Source organism: Fusarium proliferatum, assembly GCF_900067095.1.
Source record: "Fusarium proliferatum ET1 genome assembly, contig: FPRO_scaffold005, whole genome shotgun sequence".
Taxonomy (NCBI): Eukaryota; Fungi; Ascomycota; class Sordariomycetes; order Hypocreales; family Nectriaceae; genus Fusarium; species Fusarium proliferatum.
In genome coordinates this window covers 618,246-636,591 of record NW_022194794.1, presented here as the reverse complement: position 1 = coordinate 636,591, position 18,346 = coordinate 618,246, and the positions used below count along the sequence as shown (strand labels likewise).

Genomic DNA, 18,346 nt, shown 5'->3' with positions numbered 1-18,346 from the left:
TACCAATTCCTTTTGTCCTTGTACTCCTACAACTATCCTCTTTCATGGGACGTGAAGTTATGCTTTAAATATACAGAAATGATCTCACGCCTTTTTGCTCTTTTTACTATCTTGGTCCTTCTTATACTTGGAATACTTCTCCCCTAGGTAACGCCACGTTCTTGAGAATCCGCCCATCAATAAGCCCTTGATACTTTGCACAGTACTTGGCCAGTTGACCGTTTGCTTGATAACGATGCGCACCGTTTCGTTGAGTTTCTGGGCGTCGTCTGTGGCGATGCGGCGTTCAAACTCTCCGCCCTGCATCTTCTTAACGGCGCCGCCTTCTTCATCCGTTGAAGCTTTCATGAGCTCGTTGAACTCTCCGCGGGGAATTCCGAAGCGTCTTTGGTACTGGAAGTATAGGCGTGATCGGAAGGTTTGGGGGAGTCGTCTGACCATGTTACCACGACGTACGGGATCCATGTCTTGTTGGAGTTTGTTGCCAGCTTCAGGGTTCATGATCCAGTCTGTGTCGTCAATGCGACAAGCACCTGTAAAGTCGACATTGGGAAGAGTCTTGACAAGGGGAGCGTAGAGACGACGGAAGTGAACGATGTTGTTGTCCACGATGTTTGTGACTTTGCTCTTGTTCTCTGTTGGGAGAGCCATTCGTGGATCACCTAGATAGCTGAGACCTGCGATGGTGCTGTAGAGTTCAGCTTCGGTGAATTGTGGTGGGAGGAGAAGAAGAGCTGTCCGGACTGCAGCGATGAGGTTATGTTGGTTCGCGAGTCGGACGCGAGGATGGTCGCGGAGAATCTTGACCGGCTTTTGAAGACGACCAGCGAGGTATAGACTATCCCAGGAAGAAAGGTCGCGAACGAGGTTATCGATACTTGTGACGCCGTACTTGATGAGCATGCCGTTGACCTCGACATAGGGGTTGAAGTAAACGCCAGCACCCCAATTCTGAACTCGCGATACGACACCTGAACCTAGGGATGCAAGTCCCGAGTAATGGTTCCGATGTTGCTTCATGTTGATCGAATGCCAATGCTCAACATGCGACACACCAAAGATAAAGTCCAGCACTTTCGGCGATCCCTTCTGCGACTTTATAAGCGCCTCCGGTGGATTCGGATGCACAGCGCGAAAGTCTGCTTCCGAAATACTAGCCTTGGAAGGGCTCTGCGGAAAGACACCAGAGCCGTAGGCAAAGCAGTACATTATCGGCGCATTGAACTGCCGCAGCATAAGGCGCAAAGCTTCCTTGAGCTCATAGTTGATGATCATGTGTTGGTTCGCGCCGAAGAGTCGATGTGGTAGGTCGGCGAAGGACTTGATGGAAGTGTCGAGGTCTTCCCATTCGCTGCTGAAGACATTGAGTTTGTTGGTTGGTGTTGAGGATGCGCTGCTTGCGATGGATTCGTTAGAGCTTGCACTTGAGCTTGAGCTTGAGGTGGAGGGCTTTGTTGGGTTGGAGTAGTATCGTGTGTATTGTGTTGGGGCGATTTGTCGTAGATGGTAGGATCGAAGGGATATGGCGCGGGTGGTCACGGAGGACTAGAGATGTTAGAGCACAACGGAGAGCTAGGGGGATATAGAGCTTACCCGGAGGCCAATTGAGGCCATTGTTGCAGACCAAAGTTCTCGACAGATGATGCAAGAGGTTCAGTTCAAGGTTACAAGCTTAGAAGGTTGTAAGAGGTGATGTTACAGCTGAAGCTCTCGATGCCGAGGTGATCTGCTGCCGCGGAAGCTTCGGTCCCATTCACTCAAGACCAAGAAGAGCTATAAACAAGCGCAAGCAAAAAGGAACGAATAAAACCGTCGTCATTCAAGAATCGACGTCAGTGGAGCTCAGTTTTGTAAGCGGATGGATCGCAAACTCGACTTCGGTGATCGTCGGGTCCTGGAGCTTGACACAAGGGAAAAGAAAGAGGAGTGGGTCATGAGGAATGTGGGATGGCCAATCAGGAGAGGCTCTGGAGACGGGACAGGGGTCCATCTTTATCAGGTACGGAAGACGTCACTGGGATGATATCGACTTGGCAGGCTTAGAGAGAGCGGTTTGCAAGGATGCGTCATTATGGGGGAGTGATTGGAGAAGTTTCTCAGGGGGTTAGGGATATGTCTGGCCTGAATCTGGCTTGGGATTGGACCGTTCAACGGGTATGTGTAAACTCAAAGAGCTATTGTACTGGCGAAATGCTATCAACCTACACTTAGAAGATGTAACAACAATAGAACCATTGTTGACCAACCCTAGTGCTACAACGATAGCAGTTGACTAACACTCTGTTAATTGCAGGATAGAGACTAACCCTAGCGTTTTCAATGCTAAATTAGCATGCCGTTATACGCCTCCAGAGTTCAAGAAGCTTCGTGGAGCTTGATACAGAGCTTCCTCTGGCATACCCTACACACCACCTGGAAAAGTCTTGGGCAAATCTCTAGGCCAAAACGCTTTCTGGGTATAAGAGCAACTCACAACACTACACAAACACTCAATTTATCTCCCTAGCAAAGCTTCTTACAAATCTTCTGCAACAAACGACCTACTCTTGTGCCGCAATTCTCTTTGAATCTCGAAGCCCACTCTTGAACGCAAGGACCAGCCGAGTCACGTGATGACCTAAGCTACCGTGGTGATCGCAAACAAAGCATCTTCAGACCGCGATCTTTCAATCATTCAAGCAACGCAACCCACAAAACTCGGAAAATGCGCTCCTTTACGCCCAGTGAAAAAGATGGGCGTGGGAGCAGACGAAGCTCTGTTAATGCCAGATTCCGAGCCAGTACGTCTGCTATAGACAGACCTCAGACATCACTCCGACAGTCCAGGGTAAGTCAACACAAAACAAAACAAACATTCCCGAGCTCGAACATATGTTTCTGACCGCGAACCTTGGGTGCAGATTTCCTCTTTTCGCTCGAGTACACAACCGACATACAATCTACTCACAGGTGATTCAAATATTCCTCGACCTCAATCTCGACAAAGCCACGTCGCCGAGTCTGTCCGTCCCGGTTCGCGCGAAAGTCATAAGGAGAACATGGCGCCCCCAGACGCGGACGAGTACGAAAAGTACAGGCGAGAAATCGAGTCATTAAAAGCTGAGATTGGGACGCTGCAATATCGAATTCAGACTTCCGAGCAAGAGAAAGAAATTGCGACGTCAGAACAAAGCAGCAAATTGGAGCAAGCTCGACGGCGGGAGCAAGATGAAGCGCAGCACAGACAAGCCGCTGAGGCTGAACGCGAAAAGGCGGTAGCGCAAACAGAAGCTCTGCGAAGGGAGCTGCAAGACGTTAAAGACTCGATTGATGGTGATAAGAAGCAACTAGAGCGCAAGACTCGTGAAGCGGAGGATGAGGCCCGATTGCTGCAGGAACAGCTTGAGGACTTATCCACAGCGAAGGACGATGCTGCCCGAATTGCCGACCGAAAAGCCACAGACATGGAGATGCAGATTGCCGCGGCGCAAAAGACAATCCAAGAATTTGAGCAGGAGAGTGAGCAGCGGGAGACTGTGCTGCAGCAGACACAAGCTCAATTGGCCGAGAAGGATGGAGTGATCGCGAATCTCGAGGCCGATGTCCTACGACTCAAAGCGCAAAGCGGCGATGCAGAGACGATGGAGATTATCCGACAGGAACTTACCGAACAAGTTCAGCATATCCGAAACCTCGAGGCGACGAATCGTGATCAGCTCTCCGAACTTAAGCACCTACGAGCGTTGAGCAAAGCAGTCGAAGTTGTCGAAGAAGAGAAGCGAACACTGCAGCGAAAGTTGGAGGCGGCGGAATTGGTTGAAGAAGAGCTTGCCGAGGCGCGTATACAACGACAACGATTAGAGGACGAGCGCTTGGCCTGGTCAGCGTATCTTAGAAACGCGGCCGAGACAGACGAGTCTGAGTTTGACTCCCCAGAAGCTGTTGCGAGAGCCCTTGTCGAGGAGCGCTTGACGAATGCCTCGTATGTCGAAAAGGTGGGCGCTCTACAGGCTGAGATCACTGCTGCGCAGAATACCATCCAATCGCTCCGCGACGAGCAGGCTCAACTTAAGAATGAGGTTGAGAATGCAAAGACTGTGGCAAATGCTAGCAACGCCGACAAGGCCCGAATGCGACTGGAACGCCAACGTGCCCTGGCCGTCAAGGAAGTCGAGTACCTCCGCGCACAGCTCAAGACGTTCGATACCGAAGATGAGACACTTCAACCAGAGCAATTCGACCAAGCCCGTGTACAGCGCGTGCAAGAGCTGGAGGATCTTGTCGACAAGTATAAGATGGAAGTCCAGAACCTACACGCCGAGTTATCGTCAATCGAGCCCTCAGCACCAAGCACACCCCAACCCACGACAGGAAGCAAGCGCTCAAGAGCGGAGGATGACAGCTCTCAAGAGCAACTCGGTCAACTCACGCGAAAGAAGCGCATGCTAGAGGAGCAATTGACAAAGTCGCAAAACAAGATTGCCCTGCTGGAGAAGGACTTGTCCACCAGCAAGGAACAACTGAAAGCTGCTAAGCAACAAACGCAAACGCGTGTTTTATCACTCAAGTCCAATCCTACATCGGACTTTGAAGCCATCAAGCGCTCCACCCTCGAGGCACTGAAGAAGGAGAACGAAGACCTCCTCGCAACCCTCCAATCCAAGACCGCCAACTCCTCCGTCCCCATGATCCCAACCTCCGTCCTCGCCGCAATGGAGCGCGAAATCAGCGCCGCCAAGGCCGAAACCGCCTCCGCCGAGAAGCGCACGCGCCGCCTGAAAGAAGTCTGGGGCTCCAAGTCCCAAGAGTTCAAAGAAGCCATCTTCTCCACGCTCGGCTGGACCGTGACGTTCATCCCCAACGGCAAGATGCGCGTCGAGAGCACGTTCTATCCCTCGCAGACAGACGAGCACGAGAACTCGATCGTGTTTGATGGTGAGCGGGGTACGATGAAGGTTGGCGGTGGGCCTAGGAGTGATTTCGCGAGGAGGATCAGTGACCAGATTGGGTTCTGGGTTCGGGAGAAGGGGTGCATTCCTGGGTTTTTGGCGGCGCTGACGCTGGAGTTTTATGAGGAGCATACGAGGGCTTCTAAGTAGGATGGATGTGATGATAGTTAATACCCCTGTATATTTGTGCTTATAATGAAGTCAGCTGAGGATTGTATTTAGGTGACTCAGATGACTCTGTAATGTATCCGTGGACTCTATATATCTTCATGATATGGGCCCCAGATCGGCATTAAACTTTGATGCAGAGCTTCTTAACCGACACGCTGGCTCGGTTCCAAAATCCAGTTATTGAAACTGATGCTTTAGTTCGACTTGACCTTGATGTTGTGACTGGTGCACTATGGTGATATAAGGGCTCAGCCGTAGTTCTCAACTGCAAACAACACATCTAGCTCACGACTTTGACATGATACCACAACAACTGACCAAGTGCTACAGATTAGACGCTGATATGAGCCGTGAGTAGTCTATCAATGGCGAATTGGTCAACGGTCCAGGGATCATCTGGCCGACTTGAGTACCTTGCTGGGGAGGTGAGCTGTGTGCCATTCTTCTGGTTGCTACCTACCTATACCCAGCCAGTCGCAAACTCCCTGAGGACTCTAGCCCAGTTCTACCCAAAATACCAAGCTGATTAGACTGCGTCCATCTAGGTGTAGCATGTTGTGAATTACGTAGTGATTACGGAGAGCAAGGTGACTTGTGATAGTAAATCAGGAGATTGAACCCACGGATCTAAGGGTCAGTAAGGTACGTAAACTTACTGAAGTCTGTTCATCAATGGCTAAAAGATCTAAGTTTTCCTGCCTTCCTTCGCCTGGGTTCTTACGCATGCGCCTTGCACTCCATGGACTCGCAACTTCCTTCCCCAGCAGTGCCTGCCCTCGTAATACTTGGTTAGCTAGGTACCCAGGCAAGTCAATCATGGAGAGACATCTCCAAAGCAAACTTGTACTCTTCAAACATTTACTCTTCGTCCAGCATCATCATAATTCATCAAGACTATACCGCATCATATCAAAACATCATGTACGAAGAGGCATCAGACGATCCTAACCCTTTCCGTATCGTATCCAGACCTTCAGGACCTATAGGGCCTTCAAGAAGTTCAAGAAGTACAACACGCATCGTACTCAGACCTTCAGGATCACCAGGACCTTCAGGACCATCAACAAGTCCAACAAATCCAGCAAGTCCAGAACATTCAGGACCATCAGGACCTTCAACATGTTCAACAAGTTCAACAAGGAAAATACGCATCGTACTCAGATCTTCAAGACCTGTAAAACCTTCAACAAGTTCAACAAGTACAGCACGCACCGTACCTAGACCTTCAGGACCTTCAACAAGTCCAACAAGTCCAACAAGTCCAGAACATTCAGGACCATCAACACGTTCAACACGTTCAACAAGTAAAACACGCATCGTACTCAGATCTTCAAGACGTATAGGACCTTCAAGAAGTTCAACAAATTTAAGACGCATCGTACTCAGACCTTCAAGACCTGTAGGACCTTCAACAAATCCAACAAGTCCAGAACGTTCAGGATCTCCAGAGCCCCAAGACTCAATCATCGTCAAACCAATGCCAAAGCCATCTAGGAAGGTTGTTCCGACACCAACAGGCGGCAATCCTCAGAAACGGAAGCGTGACACTGTAACAGAAGAAACAGAGCAGCTTGAGAATACCCCACCAGCTAAACGTGCTCAGACTGATCAACACTCTATTACCAAGCCATCTGGGAAGGTTGGTCAGAAAATCACACCCGGAAATGCTCAGAAACGCAAGCATGACACTGTGACAAAAGAAACAGGACAGATTAAGGATACCCCACCAGCCAAGCGTGCTCAGACTGAGCAGCACTCTATTCCAACTCCTGTTGAGACACCCTTCAGTATCACTGAGCGTCAAGCCAGCAGTTCACCCCTTAAAACTCCATCGAGGGCTAAAGACATGACATGGCCTTCGCCCCAAGCACACCAGTTTTCAACTCCAGGACTACCAAGGCCTGGAATCATACTTGACCAAGACATCCCCAGCCCTTCACAGAAGCCAGAAAAAGCCCTGCCACCTAAACGGCCACACAGCCTTAGAAAATATGGAGAAGCCCTCCTCTTCACTCTGGAAAGAGTCAAAGAAGAATATCGTGATCAGTTGGTCCAGCTAGTGATAGCTAGGCCTCAAATCAAGGTAAGTTGCTCGGCCGGGCGCTTATGCGGATACCACGGGAAACAAACTCCTGTGGTCCCTGTGATCTATGAATGGTACTCGATAAAAGTAAACTGGCCACAGTTTGTTTTGGGCGACGGAGCTGGCCGACCGGCAGACATATACCACATCAGTTGCTGGGATAAAATGATAAATACAGAAGAACTCTTGCCAAAGAAGCTCTTCCCAAAGATGGTCGAAACCCAAACCGGGGATTTCCACAAGGTTGGACTTATGGCAAGACAGTGGCTGAAACACTCGGGAAAAGTCGATCCGAAAAAGATGGTCCAGAGACTTCATATAATCGTGGCCACTTGGAAGCCTGGAGTTGATGTCGCTGAGCTGTGGCGACTCGACCGTAGCCAATTTTTGGGGCACGTGTCGAAAGAAACCTGTAGTCTTTCGGATATTATCAAGGCGAGAGACACTTATGTGGGAAGTGATGGAAGGCTCCTTTGGTAATACGTAGTTACAATAGAATTATGGGATTATTGCAAGACAACTTCTGACACAGAATCAGGGTGCCAAAATATATTGGTCTAGAGTACTACCAAGATGTCCTTAACCTGCATCTTTTTGTCGTCTGGAAAATAGGCCCCAAGTTTCCTTGCCTCATTTTGATAGTTTCTAGATCAGATCTTGACGGAGTATGAGGTAAGATTTAGCAACCTCAAAGAATGATTGAAGTCGATTGAAATATCCCAGACAGCTCACTGCCAAGTTGGGCTTGGATTTGGACAGAGACATATTTCAACAAACTGGCTCTATGAGCTGAATCGTGGCCTGTTTGTTCGGGGTGATCACTGGCAGAACAAGAAGTGTTGAGAAATAAGATATCTAATACTTGGCATATAACACTAGATTATGCTTATCCTATACCTGATGGTTACAAGTGTATTGCCATCAACAACGTCCACAGCGCTTACAAAAGTCGCCCCTCTGCCGCTCTCTCCTCATCTTTGCCATTCTCTTGGCAGCTCTGTGTTTTTGCTTCTGCTTCTTCAACTCTGTAGCCGGCATTCTTCGACTCTCAGGGTCGTCAGAGCTTGTGGTGCTTGTTTCGGTGGATACGCTATCTTGTCTTTGTTGGGGGACTGGTTGGGAGAGGGGATGTGCTGGGGGATGGTTATGTCCTGGAAGTTGAGCTTGTCCTGGAGCTTGACTGTGCGTCGGAAAATGACCATGCCCGGGCGCCTGACCAAGGACGGGAACCTGAAGGTGTGCTGGCGCCTGAGGATATGCTGGAACTGCGTTGTTTAGTGGTGGAGGAGTGTACCCTTGAGGTCCGGCTGATGGTACAGAAGCATGGCGAAGTCCTGGAATCTGCCCTGGTATAATGCTTTGTTGTGGCATATGACTCTGCTGCGGAGCTGGTGGCTGCACATACGGCATCTGTGTTCCAGGAGGTTCTGGAGCTCCCATACCAAGCCCACAGATCCTTTGTTGCAAAATCATTTCCTGTTCTGCACGTCTTTGTTGTTCTTGAATCTCTGCCTCTTGCTGCGCCAACCCTCTCTCAACTTCCTTTGTCTGCATATCAATGACTTTGTTAATATTATCGCCAGCCTCGTCAAGCATACTGCTAACTTCATCTCTCCTTGCATTGACGACCTCGTCATATTCTATATCCTTCAGATCCATAAGAAGTTCAGCGCTGTGAGTCAAACTTGACATGAGGTCATTGACTATTTTCGCTTTGTTGAGGATTACCATCAACTTTTCTTTTGCGCTAGCATCTTGGGGCATAGGGAGGTTCATGCTACTCATGTTGTGGAAGAACTCTAGTTGAATGGAGAGTGCTTGGTAGGCTTGGTTGGTGAGGAATGGGAATGTGTCGATCAGTGAGTCCCAGGGAAGGTCGGCTTGTGACTGCAGGCCTGGGCCTGGGCCTCCGTTATTCATCGCCGTGTCCATATGAGATTGCATTTGAAGTTCTGAGAGATTTGAAAGGTTAAGCGGCACAGTTCGTTTCTGGCTGGCTCAGTCCCGTTCAAGTGTAGGAAAGGTCTCGCGCAAAAGACGTGGAGGGTTGGGCAGACATATCGTTCTTTTAGAGACATTGATTCAGAAGTGTGACTGACGATGATGCTTTGAACAGTTTGCTGTGTCTATGAACAAATAGCGCTTTTCGTCAGTAGTCAGTGAACGTGATGAGATAGCAAACTTCGGATGGTGTATCTCCGCAAGACAAAGGGATCGGATGACGGCCAGATGTAACACAACGAAAGAACTGACAAACGGCCCATGGGATTGAATCAGCTATACTTAGATGATTGTTATTTTATAGATCTTACCAAACTACGTCAATATTGGCATGTTTTCAAATCTCGGGGCATGATACAAAATTCCAAATTGCTATGATTAACTTTTCCATAGTCATACTCTAAGCTCTATATCTATACCTTCAGACCTTTAAACTAGAACAAAGTGTATCTCAATCGCTTCCACCAGGGAAACGTAGCGAGCTCTGTCCTCCAAGCATTGATGGCCTCCCAATCATGTTCACGTCGGCCCGTATCAATATCAATCTTTTCAATGCTGATCCAACTTGTCCTCTTCCAGAGATATCCTCCAGCCCAGAAAGCCAGCACGATAGGAAGTCCAAGATACTGCATGAAGAAGTCTTCGACAGTACCCATTCCGGACTCCCCAACAGGGGCGACAATGGCCACGTAGAACTGGGAAATGTTAGCTGATGTTTCAAAAATGAAGATTTGGAACTCACCTGAGCAATGAGAATGACAACAACAAAGATCAAGCCCAGCCATGATCCCCAAACGCCACCAATAGCCTTGAACGGGATTTCGTCGAGTGTATGGCCATTATACTTCCACGCCGCTCTAAACCGAATATGCGCAAGACAAATTGATCCCCAGCAAACGAGCATGGCCAATCCCGACAAAGCCAAAAGCCAGTCAAAGATGACAGGACCAGCTGCATCAAGGTTCAAGAAAGCAAGGCATCCAAATGCAATGATGAATCCAACAGAAGGCAGAGGTCGACCCGCTCGATCAACCCAAGTAAAGATCTTTGGCGCGAAACCCTGTTGTGCGAGCGCAAGAAGCGTGCGAGACCCGCCGTACACGGACGCGATGCCGAGGGACAAAACTGACGAGAGGATAACGGCGTTCATGTAGTGGTCGAGACCTTTTAGACCAGAATATTTCCCAACAAGGACGAAGGGCGAAGCTGCGCTGTTGGAGTACGAACTCGAGCTGAGAAGATTCGGATCGTTGCAGTTGATCAACAAACCAACGAAAAGCAGTGCAACGATGTAAAACAAGCAGATTCTCCAAAAGACCTGCTTGATAGCTGCAGGAACCGAGGCAGTAGGATTTCGAGACTCAGCCGCTGCCAAACCCACGAGTTCTGAACCAGCAAACGAGAACGCGGCTGTTACAAAAACAGAGCAAAAGCCCTTGAACCCATTCTTGAAAGCACCGGGATCATGCCACAGCTTAAAGCCCTGGTAGGTATCATAGCTCCCACTAGACGGACCCCCACCACAGACCAACACCAGCGCGATTATCATAAAGATAGAAATCGACGTGAGTTTGAAGCACGCCGCCCAGAATTCCTCCTCGGCGTATCCTAGCGTGCCGAACATGTTGAGGATGGTGATAGCAGCGAGAAACACGGCGATCCAGACTCCGGGGGAAACGTCAGGGGACCAGTACTGGATCGTAATAGCGCAGACTGTGAGTTCAAGAGGAAGCGTAGCAGCCCACTGAAGAGTGTAGTTCCACGCCATGGCGAAACCGAAAGATGGGTCGATGAAACGAGCTGCATACGTGTAGAAACCACCGGAAATGGGATACATGACGGCGAGTTCACCCATTGCGTAGACGACATTGAAGACCATGACTCCAACGAGGAAGAAGTCAATGAACAGCGTAGCAGGGCCCTGTAACAATTAGCTAATATTCGATTGAGTGACGGACTCACTTACACCTTTACTCAACGCCGAACCAGATCCAACAAAGAATCCAGCACCGATCGATCCTCCAATAGCCACCATCTGAAGATGTCTCGGCTTCATCTTGCGATCCAATTCCACAAGCCCAAGTCCATAATGCTTCCTCGTAAACGATTTTGCATTCAATCCCGTCCTCGTCATGAAATCATCCTGCTCATATTCTTCACCCGTTGCAGTGAAGGGTTCCTTCGTAGGAGCGCTTTCATCAGCCATTACGCCCTTTTCCCCAATCACGGGAGAATCAGACACGACTTTTTCAACAGCCATGATGACCAAATTCAAGGAATTACCTAAAAGACGGAAAAGAGTGAGGAATTAAAGAGAGAAAGAAGAAAAAAGTTCTTGCTAAATGGCCCCATTATAAAAAAGATGAGAGGCCCCATAGTAACAACGCTATTAGGCCCACACATGGCATGGTCATGACTCTGGATGCAAAATTTTCATTAAATCGCCTTTGAATCTCCACGATCTAAGGGGGGGAGTCTTGGGTACTACTCCAGATATTGAATTGGTTATTTACGTAAATCTCCATGGGGAAGGGTTTGTATTGATAACGAGGGTAAGAGATTTGTAGGTTTAGCAAGACTCCACATTGAAAGTTGGAGAAGACTGCGTATGCGTATGAGACAGCCAAACATAAAGAATCGAATATATTGGGAATATTCAATGGGACAGATTATGACTCTATGGTCTCTGAAGCATGTTAGTTCACGAGAAACAGAGATTCTTCAGTGATTCGATGGTCAAGTCCAGTGGTTCGACCAATTCGCCACTGTCTAACACCGAGGTCAAACTCTTACAACTGTAATCCGATATCGAGATTTTCGTTTATCAAAAGCCTCATCCAACTTAAGTCAAGGAATGATTCGACGATCAATCAAGATCTACCTCATTACGTTACTCCCAAGTCTAATAAGTCCACTCTTCGAGCCTCCAAGTCAGAAACATCCTTGTCTCTATAACGTAAAAAAGTTGCGGCTCAGCGGATCGTGGTGGAGCCATGATCGGAGCCGATGGACCGTCACTTATTCCCGAGTTGCCTCCATTACCCGGTAGGGTACGGACTAGTGCTACCTGTTTTGAGATAAGGGATAATAAACAGATAAATCAGCAACAATAAGAATGGGGTATCGAGGGAAATGTGAACCGCTTTAACTCACCAGAGCTGATGCATGCCCTACACAAGATCGTTGGGGATAAAGCCCTATTTGCATTATGCACCATAGGAGAGGTCGAAGAAACCGGTAAAATCTTATCCTCTGAGAATCAGTCACGACGCTCTTTTCTATTCTATCGGACCAAGAAAGGCAATTTCCGATTCACCTCAAGCGGCGGTCACCAGTACAGCAACTGGCTTGGCTACCTGGGACCAGTCGCCCCTGCAAACACTTCCATCTATGACTATTGTACAAACATGGCGAGATCAATTTTGTGTGAAACAGCGATGGTCCGTTGTCGAAAGCTATTTATGATGTATTAGGCTCATTATAGGGTGAACTGGTTCCGCAAATGAAATGCCGCTTATTAAGTTTAGTTGGACTAGCTTTTAGGAACTTGACACATTAAGTCGAGAGTTCTGCCGTGAAAGGCACTGACGGCAGTCAATTGCCTGTGAGAGCCTTCTCGGGAGACTCGGGAGGATCGTCGTGATCTAGCCAATGTTGAAAAGAGCTAGTGCCATGAGAGTCAAGGCCTCGAAATTATGGAGACAGAAGAACCTTATACCGAGTTGAAAGTGGGCAACGCGAAAGGGACATGATGATCCTCAAATACTACGCGGCTCGCGCTATTGGAATCTTCACTACAAAGTGTGCATTGAGTGAGTAAGGTAGAGTAGATATTAGGTGTAACTTGAGACGGCGGATGCTGTTACTTGTTTCAAGACGGAACGCCTGACTCTTGCTCGTGGACTTGAGGTCTATAGATGGCATGACTGCGCTTTGCACTATGAAGGTGGTTACTTCTATATTGATAAAAATCAAGCTAGTACTTCCATAAAATGGCCATCAGGAGTGCTTTAAACAAACGGGAACGGGACCATAGACTATCCATTCACGGCCAAGTAAGAGGACAAATGGACCTATCAAGGCACTGCCGAGTCGAGTTCGTCAAACTTGGTCGAAGGAATATATGCTGTTGAGGATGGGATCAAAAAGAACACGGAAATAGTTATCCTACTTCTCTTGGCATTATACGCGGACCGTACGCGGACCACAAGCGAACTTGACTTGCTAAATTCGTTTCCGGCCTGTTCTCAACTGAGAGGATGTAGGATCTATTTTAAGGCATGATTCCGATTGGAGCGCGTCCCTCAGTCCCATCAAGCGAGTACAGATGGCTTTGTGACTGGTTAAAACATATATCGCGAGTCATGATACGTAGTTGATGGGAATCTCATTCGGATTATCGGCGAAGCGAGAATCCACCGAAACGGTCATATATCAGTCTATGTAAAACCTTATTTTGACCGCTAATATTTGAGTTTGAGCCTTTTATGGGGTATTCTACCAATAGACGAGTGTAGAGCTTTCGGCAGTTGTACAAGTAGTTCGATCCCTGATTTGCCAAGAAACTAAAGTCCGATGTACCGATGACAAACCTATGAAAGTATGTGAAATTATAGGAGACTGAGTCTTGGCGATGCTTCTTGGCATCACTGTGAGAAGTTGGAGGATCAAGAGAACCTCGTATTCTGATCATGAGTCTCCTGAATCCTGACAAGTCCTGTGTAGTGATGCCTATTGAGAACGACTGGAGACTGTGGGACTGATGATCTATGCTGTTGACGTACTGAGGAGAGGAATTATTGAGCTGTAATTTTGGGTATAAGTATGTGCCAATGTCTCTTCAAGTGAAGAACCATCACTCGCACATCTCTCAACATCACAATCATTAAGCCAACACCTCAAAAAGCGACTACCAAGGTACATACATAGTCCTCGGAGTTTCTCACAGAGCCTAACAATTCCAGAACCTACCTTAATCCATCAAAATGAAGGTCTCAATCCTCGGTCTCCTGACCCTCTCAGCATTCGCTTCCGCCTGCGCGAGCTACGAAAGCTGCCACTGCTACGACAGCAACGGCATTCCCAACAACGGCGCCACCCAGGCCGTCTGCGACCACTTCAAGGGAGGAACAGAGCCTAACACGCGAGAGTACGGTGCCAACACCCAGTACAAGGAGTGCAACGTCAAGACTTTTGGTGGCGGTGCTTCTAGTTTCGATAACTGCGACTGGAGACGCAGATGTCAGAGTGCTGGCGCGACTGGTGCTGATTCTTCTTGCCGGAGCAAGTTTCCCTAGGTGTATTGTGAGAGATGGAAGCTTGAGTCGTTGTATGGAGTTCCAATGATATTGGTTTAAGCTCGGTCGACTATAGCGGTTCTATAGTCTATACTCAAGTTACCACCACAATTACCAAACTGTATATGATTGCATGAAGGCGTCGCATAAACACTGGAAATCAGAGTGGCATGCCGTGATGCCAGAGTTTTGAAGAAGCGATGAGTAAACACACCAACACAGGCTTCGGTCTTGATTAGTAATTATGTAGTGATCAAAAAAGTGTCGCCAATTATAGCTCATGAGCCAACTTACTAATCTTGGCTAGGTATCTGACGGTTATCCTGCAATCCCTCGATGAGGGTCGCCGAGGTCAATCAGTGACAACGAATGAGACAACCGTGCCACAAGAGATGGGGTCTGTCTTGTGATTCGTTAGCCTGCTGAGATCATGTTTTGCATGTGAGACACGGCATGCATAGTGATGGATTTGGAGCGTAACATAACAAGAGCTGGTATCATGAGTATCAAGTCGGCAGCATGAGTGTAAGTGTTTAGATAAAGGTCCGAGACAGATAAGAATATATCCGAGCTAGTCAGTAAGTTCTTAAACTGACTGGCAATATCCGCAGAATCTAGTCATCAAGGTTCCTTACTAAACAGCTGACTGATCACCAACTCAGAACTCCACCTCTAGTGACCACGCTAAAGGTCTGTAGATAGACTTCCAGCCACAGGCCGATCAGCTGCAAATAGCTCCAAATTAAGACGTCATAGCTAAATGCCTCAACAATTCATGAGGTCGCTCTGTCAATTGGCCTCCGTAGCATTTCAGCTTCAACAAAATTGCGGGGAACTCGCTGATGTTGCTCAGCAAATCTGACCACGTACGGACGCCACAGTAATCAGAATAGGAAAATGATTCGTCTAGTTTGAAAAATGTCTCTGAATTCAAGGCAACGGAGACATGGAATATGCACGACGATGCAGCCAATCAGACCATGACGCGTCCTGACGTGAGGGGAACATTACACAGTATTTAAATGCCTGTAACCCTCGAGCTTCCTAGACCCTTCAAACTCCCATATCCAGAGAACGCCATCGCAAACCATTTCAAAATGACAGTCCACGAAGTCAAGAAGTAAGCAGCATAATCTCTATATCCTCGCATGTCAAACTAAACAGCACACAGCCTCGCCGAGTTCAGGGATACCCTTGAAAAGCACACAGTCGTCCTCGCAGACTTCTGGGCCCCGTGGTGCGGACCATGCCGATTCATCAGCCCCGTTGTAGAGAAGTGAGTCCCGCCGGGCAACATGCATATGTACAACTCAGCTTACTCCTCATTACCAGGTTTTCGGAATCCACAGAATCTATCTACTTTATCAAGGTCAACGTTGACGAGGCCGAGGATGTGTCTCAAGAGTACGGCATCCGAGCGATGCCTACTTTCATGCTCTTCAAGGATGGCGAGAAGGCCAATGAGGTTGTGGGAGCAGACCCTTCCAAGCTAGAGCAGCTTGTCAATGAGTACAAGAGCTAGATATCTACTAGGAATACATTCCTCGGCAGAGGGGCATGCTTATGCCTTGACTGTTGTCTGTGAATAGTGGATGGTTTGAACCTCCAGTGACTCACAGACCTTGTGCTTCATCAAGTCGTATCTCCACGCTCATTTCAACTGTGAAAGTTATCTAACCTCTCCAGGTCAACGTGGGCGAAGTCCGTTGCCAAATCTTATAGCGCCCTCTGCCAAGGCACCAATTGTCTCTAATTGCTATAAGAAAAAGAAGAAGAAGAAAAAAGAAAAAAAGAGATGATGAATGTCTCAATGCAGTTATTGAATTTGCATACTGCCCTTGGGGTTCTCTTTGTTATAATTAGACTCAAGTTTCAGTTAATACACGATTAGCGGCATGTACCCCTATTAACTACAGATTTGGAGCTTCTCGAGTCAAACAGCAATAATGTGAAGTTTGCAAGACCATCATTTGTCCCTATTCATGCCCTGTCTCTGTGACCCTCAGTACCAGATTTTGGTCATGGAACACCATGTAGCTCTCTGACTTCATCGCGACCTCAGGCTCAACGAGCTGGAAATCAAAGACCCGGAGAAGCTAGCAACTGGTCAGTAAACTCTAACCACATCAGTAATTCAAGTAAATACCTCAAAAATAACCTTGTTCAGCTCCATGAACGCGATGGGCTTTCCAGCGCACATCCACCGCCCATATCCAAACACAATCTCTACATCACGCTTCATCTGAGCACTAGTCTCCTTATCGACTTCAAGATATCTCTCGGGTCTAAAGACTTGAGGATCAGGTCCGAAGAGTGCTTCGGAGCGCAGTAAGGCAGAAGCGTTGATGCCGATTGATGTACCAGGGGGGATATACCTCCCATGCATTGTTTCTCCGCTGGCTGGGACATCTTTGAAGAACATGCCCGTTGTAGCTGGACGGATCCGGATGCCTTCGTAGATCACTGCCTGAGAGACAATGTCAGCATGTTCGAATGGAATCCAAAGGGGGATTTACCTGAAGATAAGGAAGTTGCCGAGACTCGACGTCTGTGATTGGATTCGAAGCTCGACCTTCAGATACCGCCTCCGTGATCTCTTGTCTGAGGCGCCGATATATGTGAGGTGAAGCAACGATATAGAGCAGAATTACCCGTATAACAGTGGCAGTGGTTTCTGATCCTGCCACAAACATGAATAGAGATTCAGCCTGACACTCCTCCAGTCGTAAACCATGTCTCTTAAACGAGCCCTTTAGCCAGTCAGCGTATGATCTCCGTACCTAAGAAATGTCTCACCAGCATATCATGCTGCTCATCGGCTTCGGGAGCATATCGCTCGCGAACAATAGTATTTGCCACTTTCATCAGCGGGCCAATCCCCTTTGTATCATTCTCAGTCGGTCCAAACAGCTTCAGAAACATAGGCGAAAAGATCAAGTTTCTCAACCATGGAATGTCTGTTGCGAGCGTCATGACCAACAAATGTTCATTGAGCGCCTTGACAATCCCGTGAAAGTCAGAGTCAGCTTTGAGATACCCGAATTCTTGGCCAAGAGACAGATTCGATATGACATCGAGTGCAAAAAGACGTGTTACTCTTGTTCCCTCCATCGGACGATAAACTCCCTGGGTAGAGATGTATTTCTCCTTAATTAGCCGAATCAAACTGCCGACCTGTCTGTTGACTACGGCTTCGAGATTGGGAGCGTCGCGTCCACTGTAAGCGGGAGATAACTTTGCCTTGACCCGATCGTGTTGAACTGGGTCTGTTATCTGGAACATGGGGTCGTGATAAGGATTGAATTTGCCGCCGTGATACCAGTTTCCTTTGGTATATGTGTTTTTAGTACTTGAGACTTTTCGAATCAAGTCTGGGTCATCAACGAGGACCTCGTTTGGTCCAACTCTGACGAGAGGCCCATAGCGTCGATTGAGGTTGACCAAGTGATCATGCTGTGTTCCGGTGATGGTGATGTAAGCTACCCAAAGATATGAGAATTTACCGAAGAAAGGACCCGGTATATGTCGGAGACGATACCAAGCGAAAGCAGAAGAGAGAATGAACCAAGTAAAGAGGGCAACGGTGAAATACGGAAGCCATGTAAGGCCCCTTTCAAAGAATGGTGAAGCCATGATGATATACGCGCGATCTAAACAGCGACAAGAAAAACAGAAATGATCGGGAATATATAAAAAAGAATCACCTCAATCCCATTTTGCTTTCGATATCGGGCATATGAGATGGCTGTCTTGGCCATCGCAGCTGAAAATGAATAAGACCTGATTGGTAAGTTTACGACGACTGTGTAACCCCAATGATAGACGTGCAGCATGATTACGTGGTTTTCCTTGGTTTAAGGGCCTCA

The 18,346-nt window shown here is 47.9% G+C and overlaps 8 protein-coding genes across 8 annotated transcripts; 3 read left to right on the top strand and 5 right to left on the bottom strand.

The window, feature by feature from the left end:
• Positions 1–84: 84 nt before the first annotated feature.
• Positions 85–1,614, bottom strand: FPRO_10464 (uncharacterized protein; the record flags this gene model as incomplete). The annotated part of the gene is made up of 2 exons (XM_031231432.1): positions 85–1,545; positions 1,594–1,614. The coding sequence occupies 2 exons, from the start codon at positions 1,612–1,614 to the stop codon at positions 85–87; spliced, it is 1,482 nt and encodes a 493-aa protein (XP_031081469.1).
• A 1,090-nt stretch (positions 1,615–2,704) lies between these two features.
• FPRO_10463 (uncharacterized protein) lies at positions 2,705–5,078 on the top strand (the record flags this gene model as incomplete). Its single annotated transcript, XM_031231431.1, has 2 exons — positions 2,705–2,827; positions 2,901–5,078. The coding sequence occupies 2 exons, from the start codon at positions 2,705–2,707 to the stop codon at positions 5,076–5,078; spliced, it is 2,301 nt and encodes a 766-aa protein (XP_031081468.1).
• Positions 5,079–6,008: 930 nt separating this feature from the next.
• FPRO_10462 (uncharacterized protein) lies at positions 6,009–6,566 on the bottom strand (the record flags this gene model as incomplete). Its single annotated transcript, XM_031231430.1, has 1 exon — positions 6,009–6,566. One exon carries the CDS (start codon positions 6,564–6,566, stop codon positions 6,009–6,011), a length of 558 nt encoding a protein of 185 aa, XP_031081467.1.
• A 1,537-nt stretch (positions 6,567–8,103) lies between these two features.
• Positions 8,104–9,102, bottom strand: FPRO_10461 (uncharacterized protein; the record flags this gene model as incomplete). The annotated part of the gene is made up of 1 exon (XM_031231429.1): positions 8,104–9,102. The coding sequence occupies one exon, from the start codon at positions 9,100–9,102 to the stop codon at positions 8,104–8,106; it is 999 nt and encodes a 332-aa protein (XP_031081466.1).
• Positions 9,103–9,617: 515 nt separating this feature from the next.
• On the bottom strand, positions 9,618–11,443 carry FPRO_10460 (putative amino acid permease NAAP1; the record flags this gene model as incomplete). The annotated part of the gene is made up of 3 exons (XM_031231427.1): positions 9,618–9,878; positions 9,926–11,104; positions 11,150–11,443. The coding sequence occupies 3 exons, from the start codon at positions 11,441–11,443 to the stop codon at positions 9,618–9,620; spliced, it is 1,734 nt and encodes a 577-aa protein (XP_031081465.1).
• A 2,725-nt stretch (positions 11,444–14,168) lies between these two features.
• Positions 14,169–14,480, top strand: FPRO_10459 (uncharacterized protein; the record flags this gene model as incomplete). The annotated part of the gene is made up of 1 exon (XM_031231426.1): positions 14,169–14,480. One exon carries the CDS (start codon positions 14,169–14,171, stop codon positions 14,478–14,480), a length of 312 nt encoding a protein of 103 aa, XP_031081464.1.
• Positions 14,481–15,577: 1,097 nt separating this feature from the next.
• FPRO_10458 (uncharacterized protein) lies at positions 15,578–16,002 on the top strand (the record flags this gene model as incomplete). The annotated part of the gene is made up of 3 exons (XM_031231425.1): positions 15,578–15,600; positions 15,652–15,756; positions 15,813–16,002. The coding sequence occupies 3 exons, from the start codon at positions 15,578–15,580 to the stop codon at positions 16,000–16,002; spliced, it is 318 nt and encodes a 105-aa protein (XP_031081463.1).
• A 454-nt stretch (positions 16,003–16,456) lies between these two features.
• Positions 16,457–18,113, bottom strand: FPRO_10457 (uncharacterized protein; the record flags this gene model as incomplete). Its single annotated transcript, XM_031231424.1, has 4 exons — positions 16,457–16,576; positions 16,627–16,947; positions 16,997–17,230; positions 17,277–18,113. 4 exons carry the CDS (start codon positions 18,111–18,113, stop codon positions 16,457–16,459), a joined length of 1,512 nt encoding a protein of 503 aa, XP_031081462.1.
• Positions 18,114–18,346: the final 233 nt, after the last annotated feature.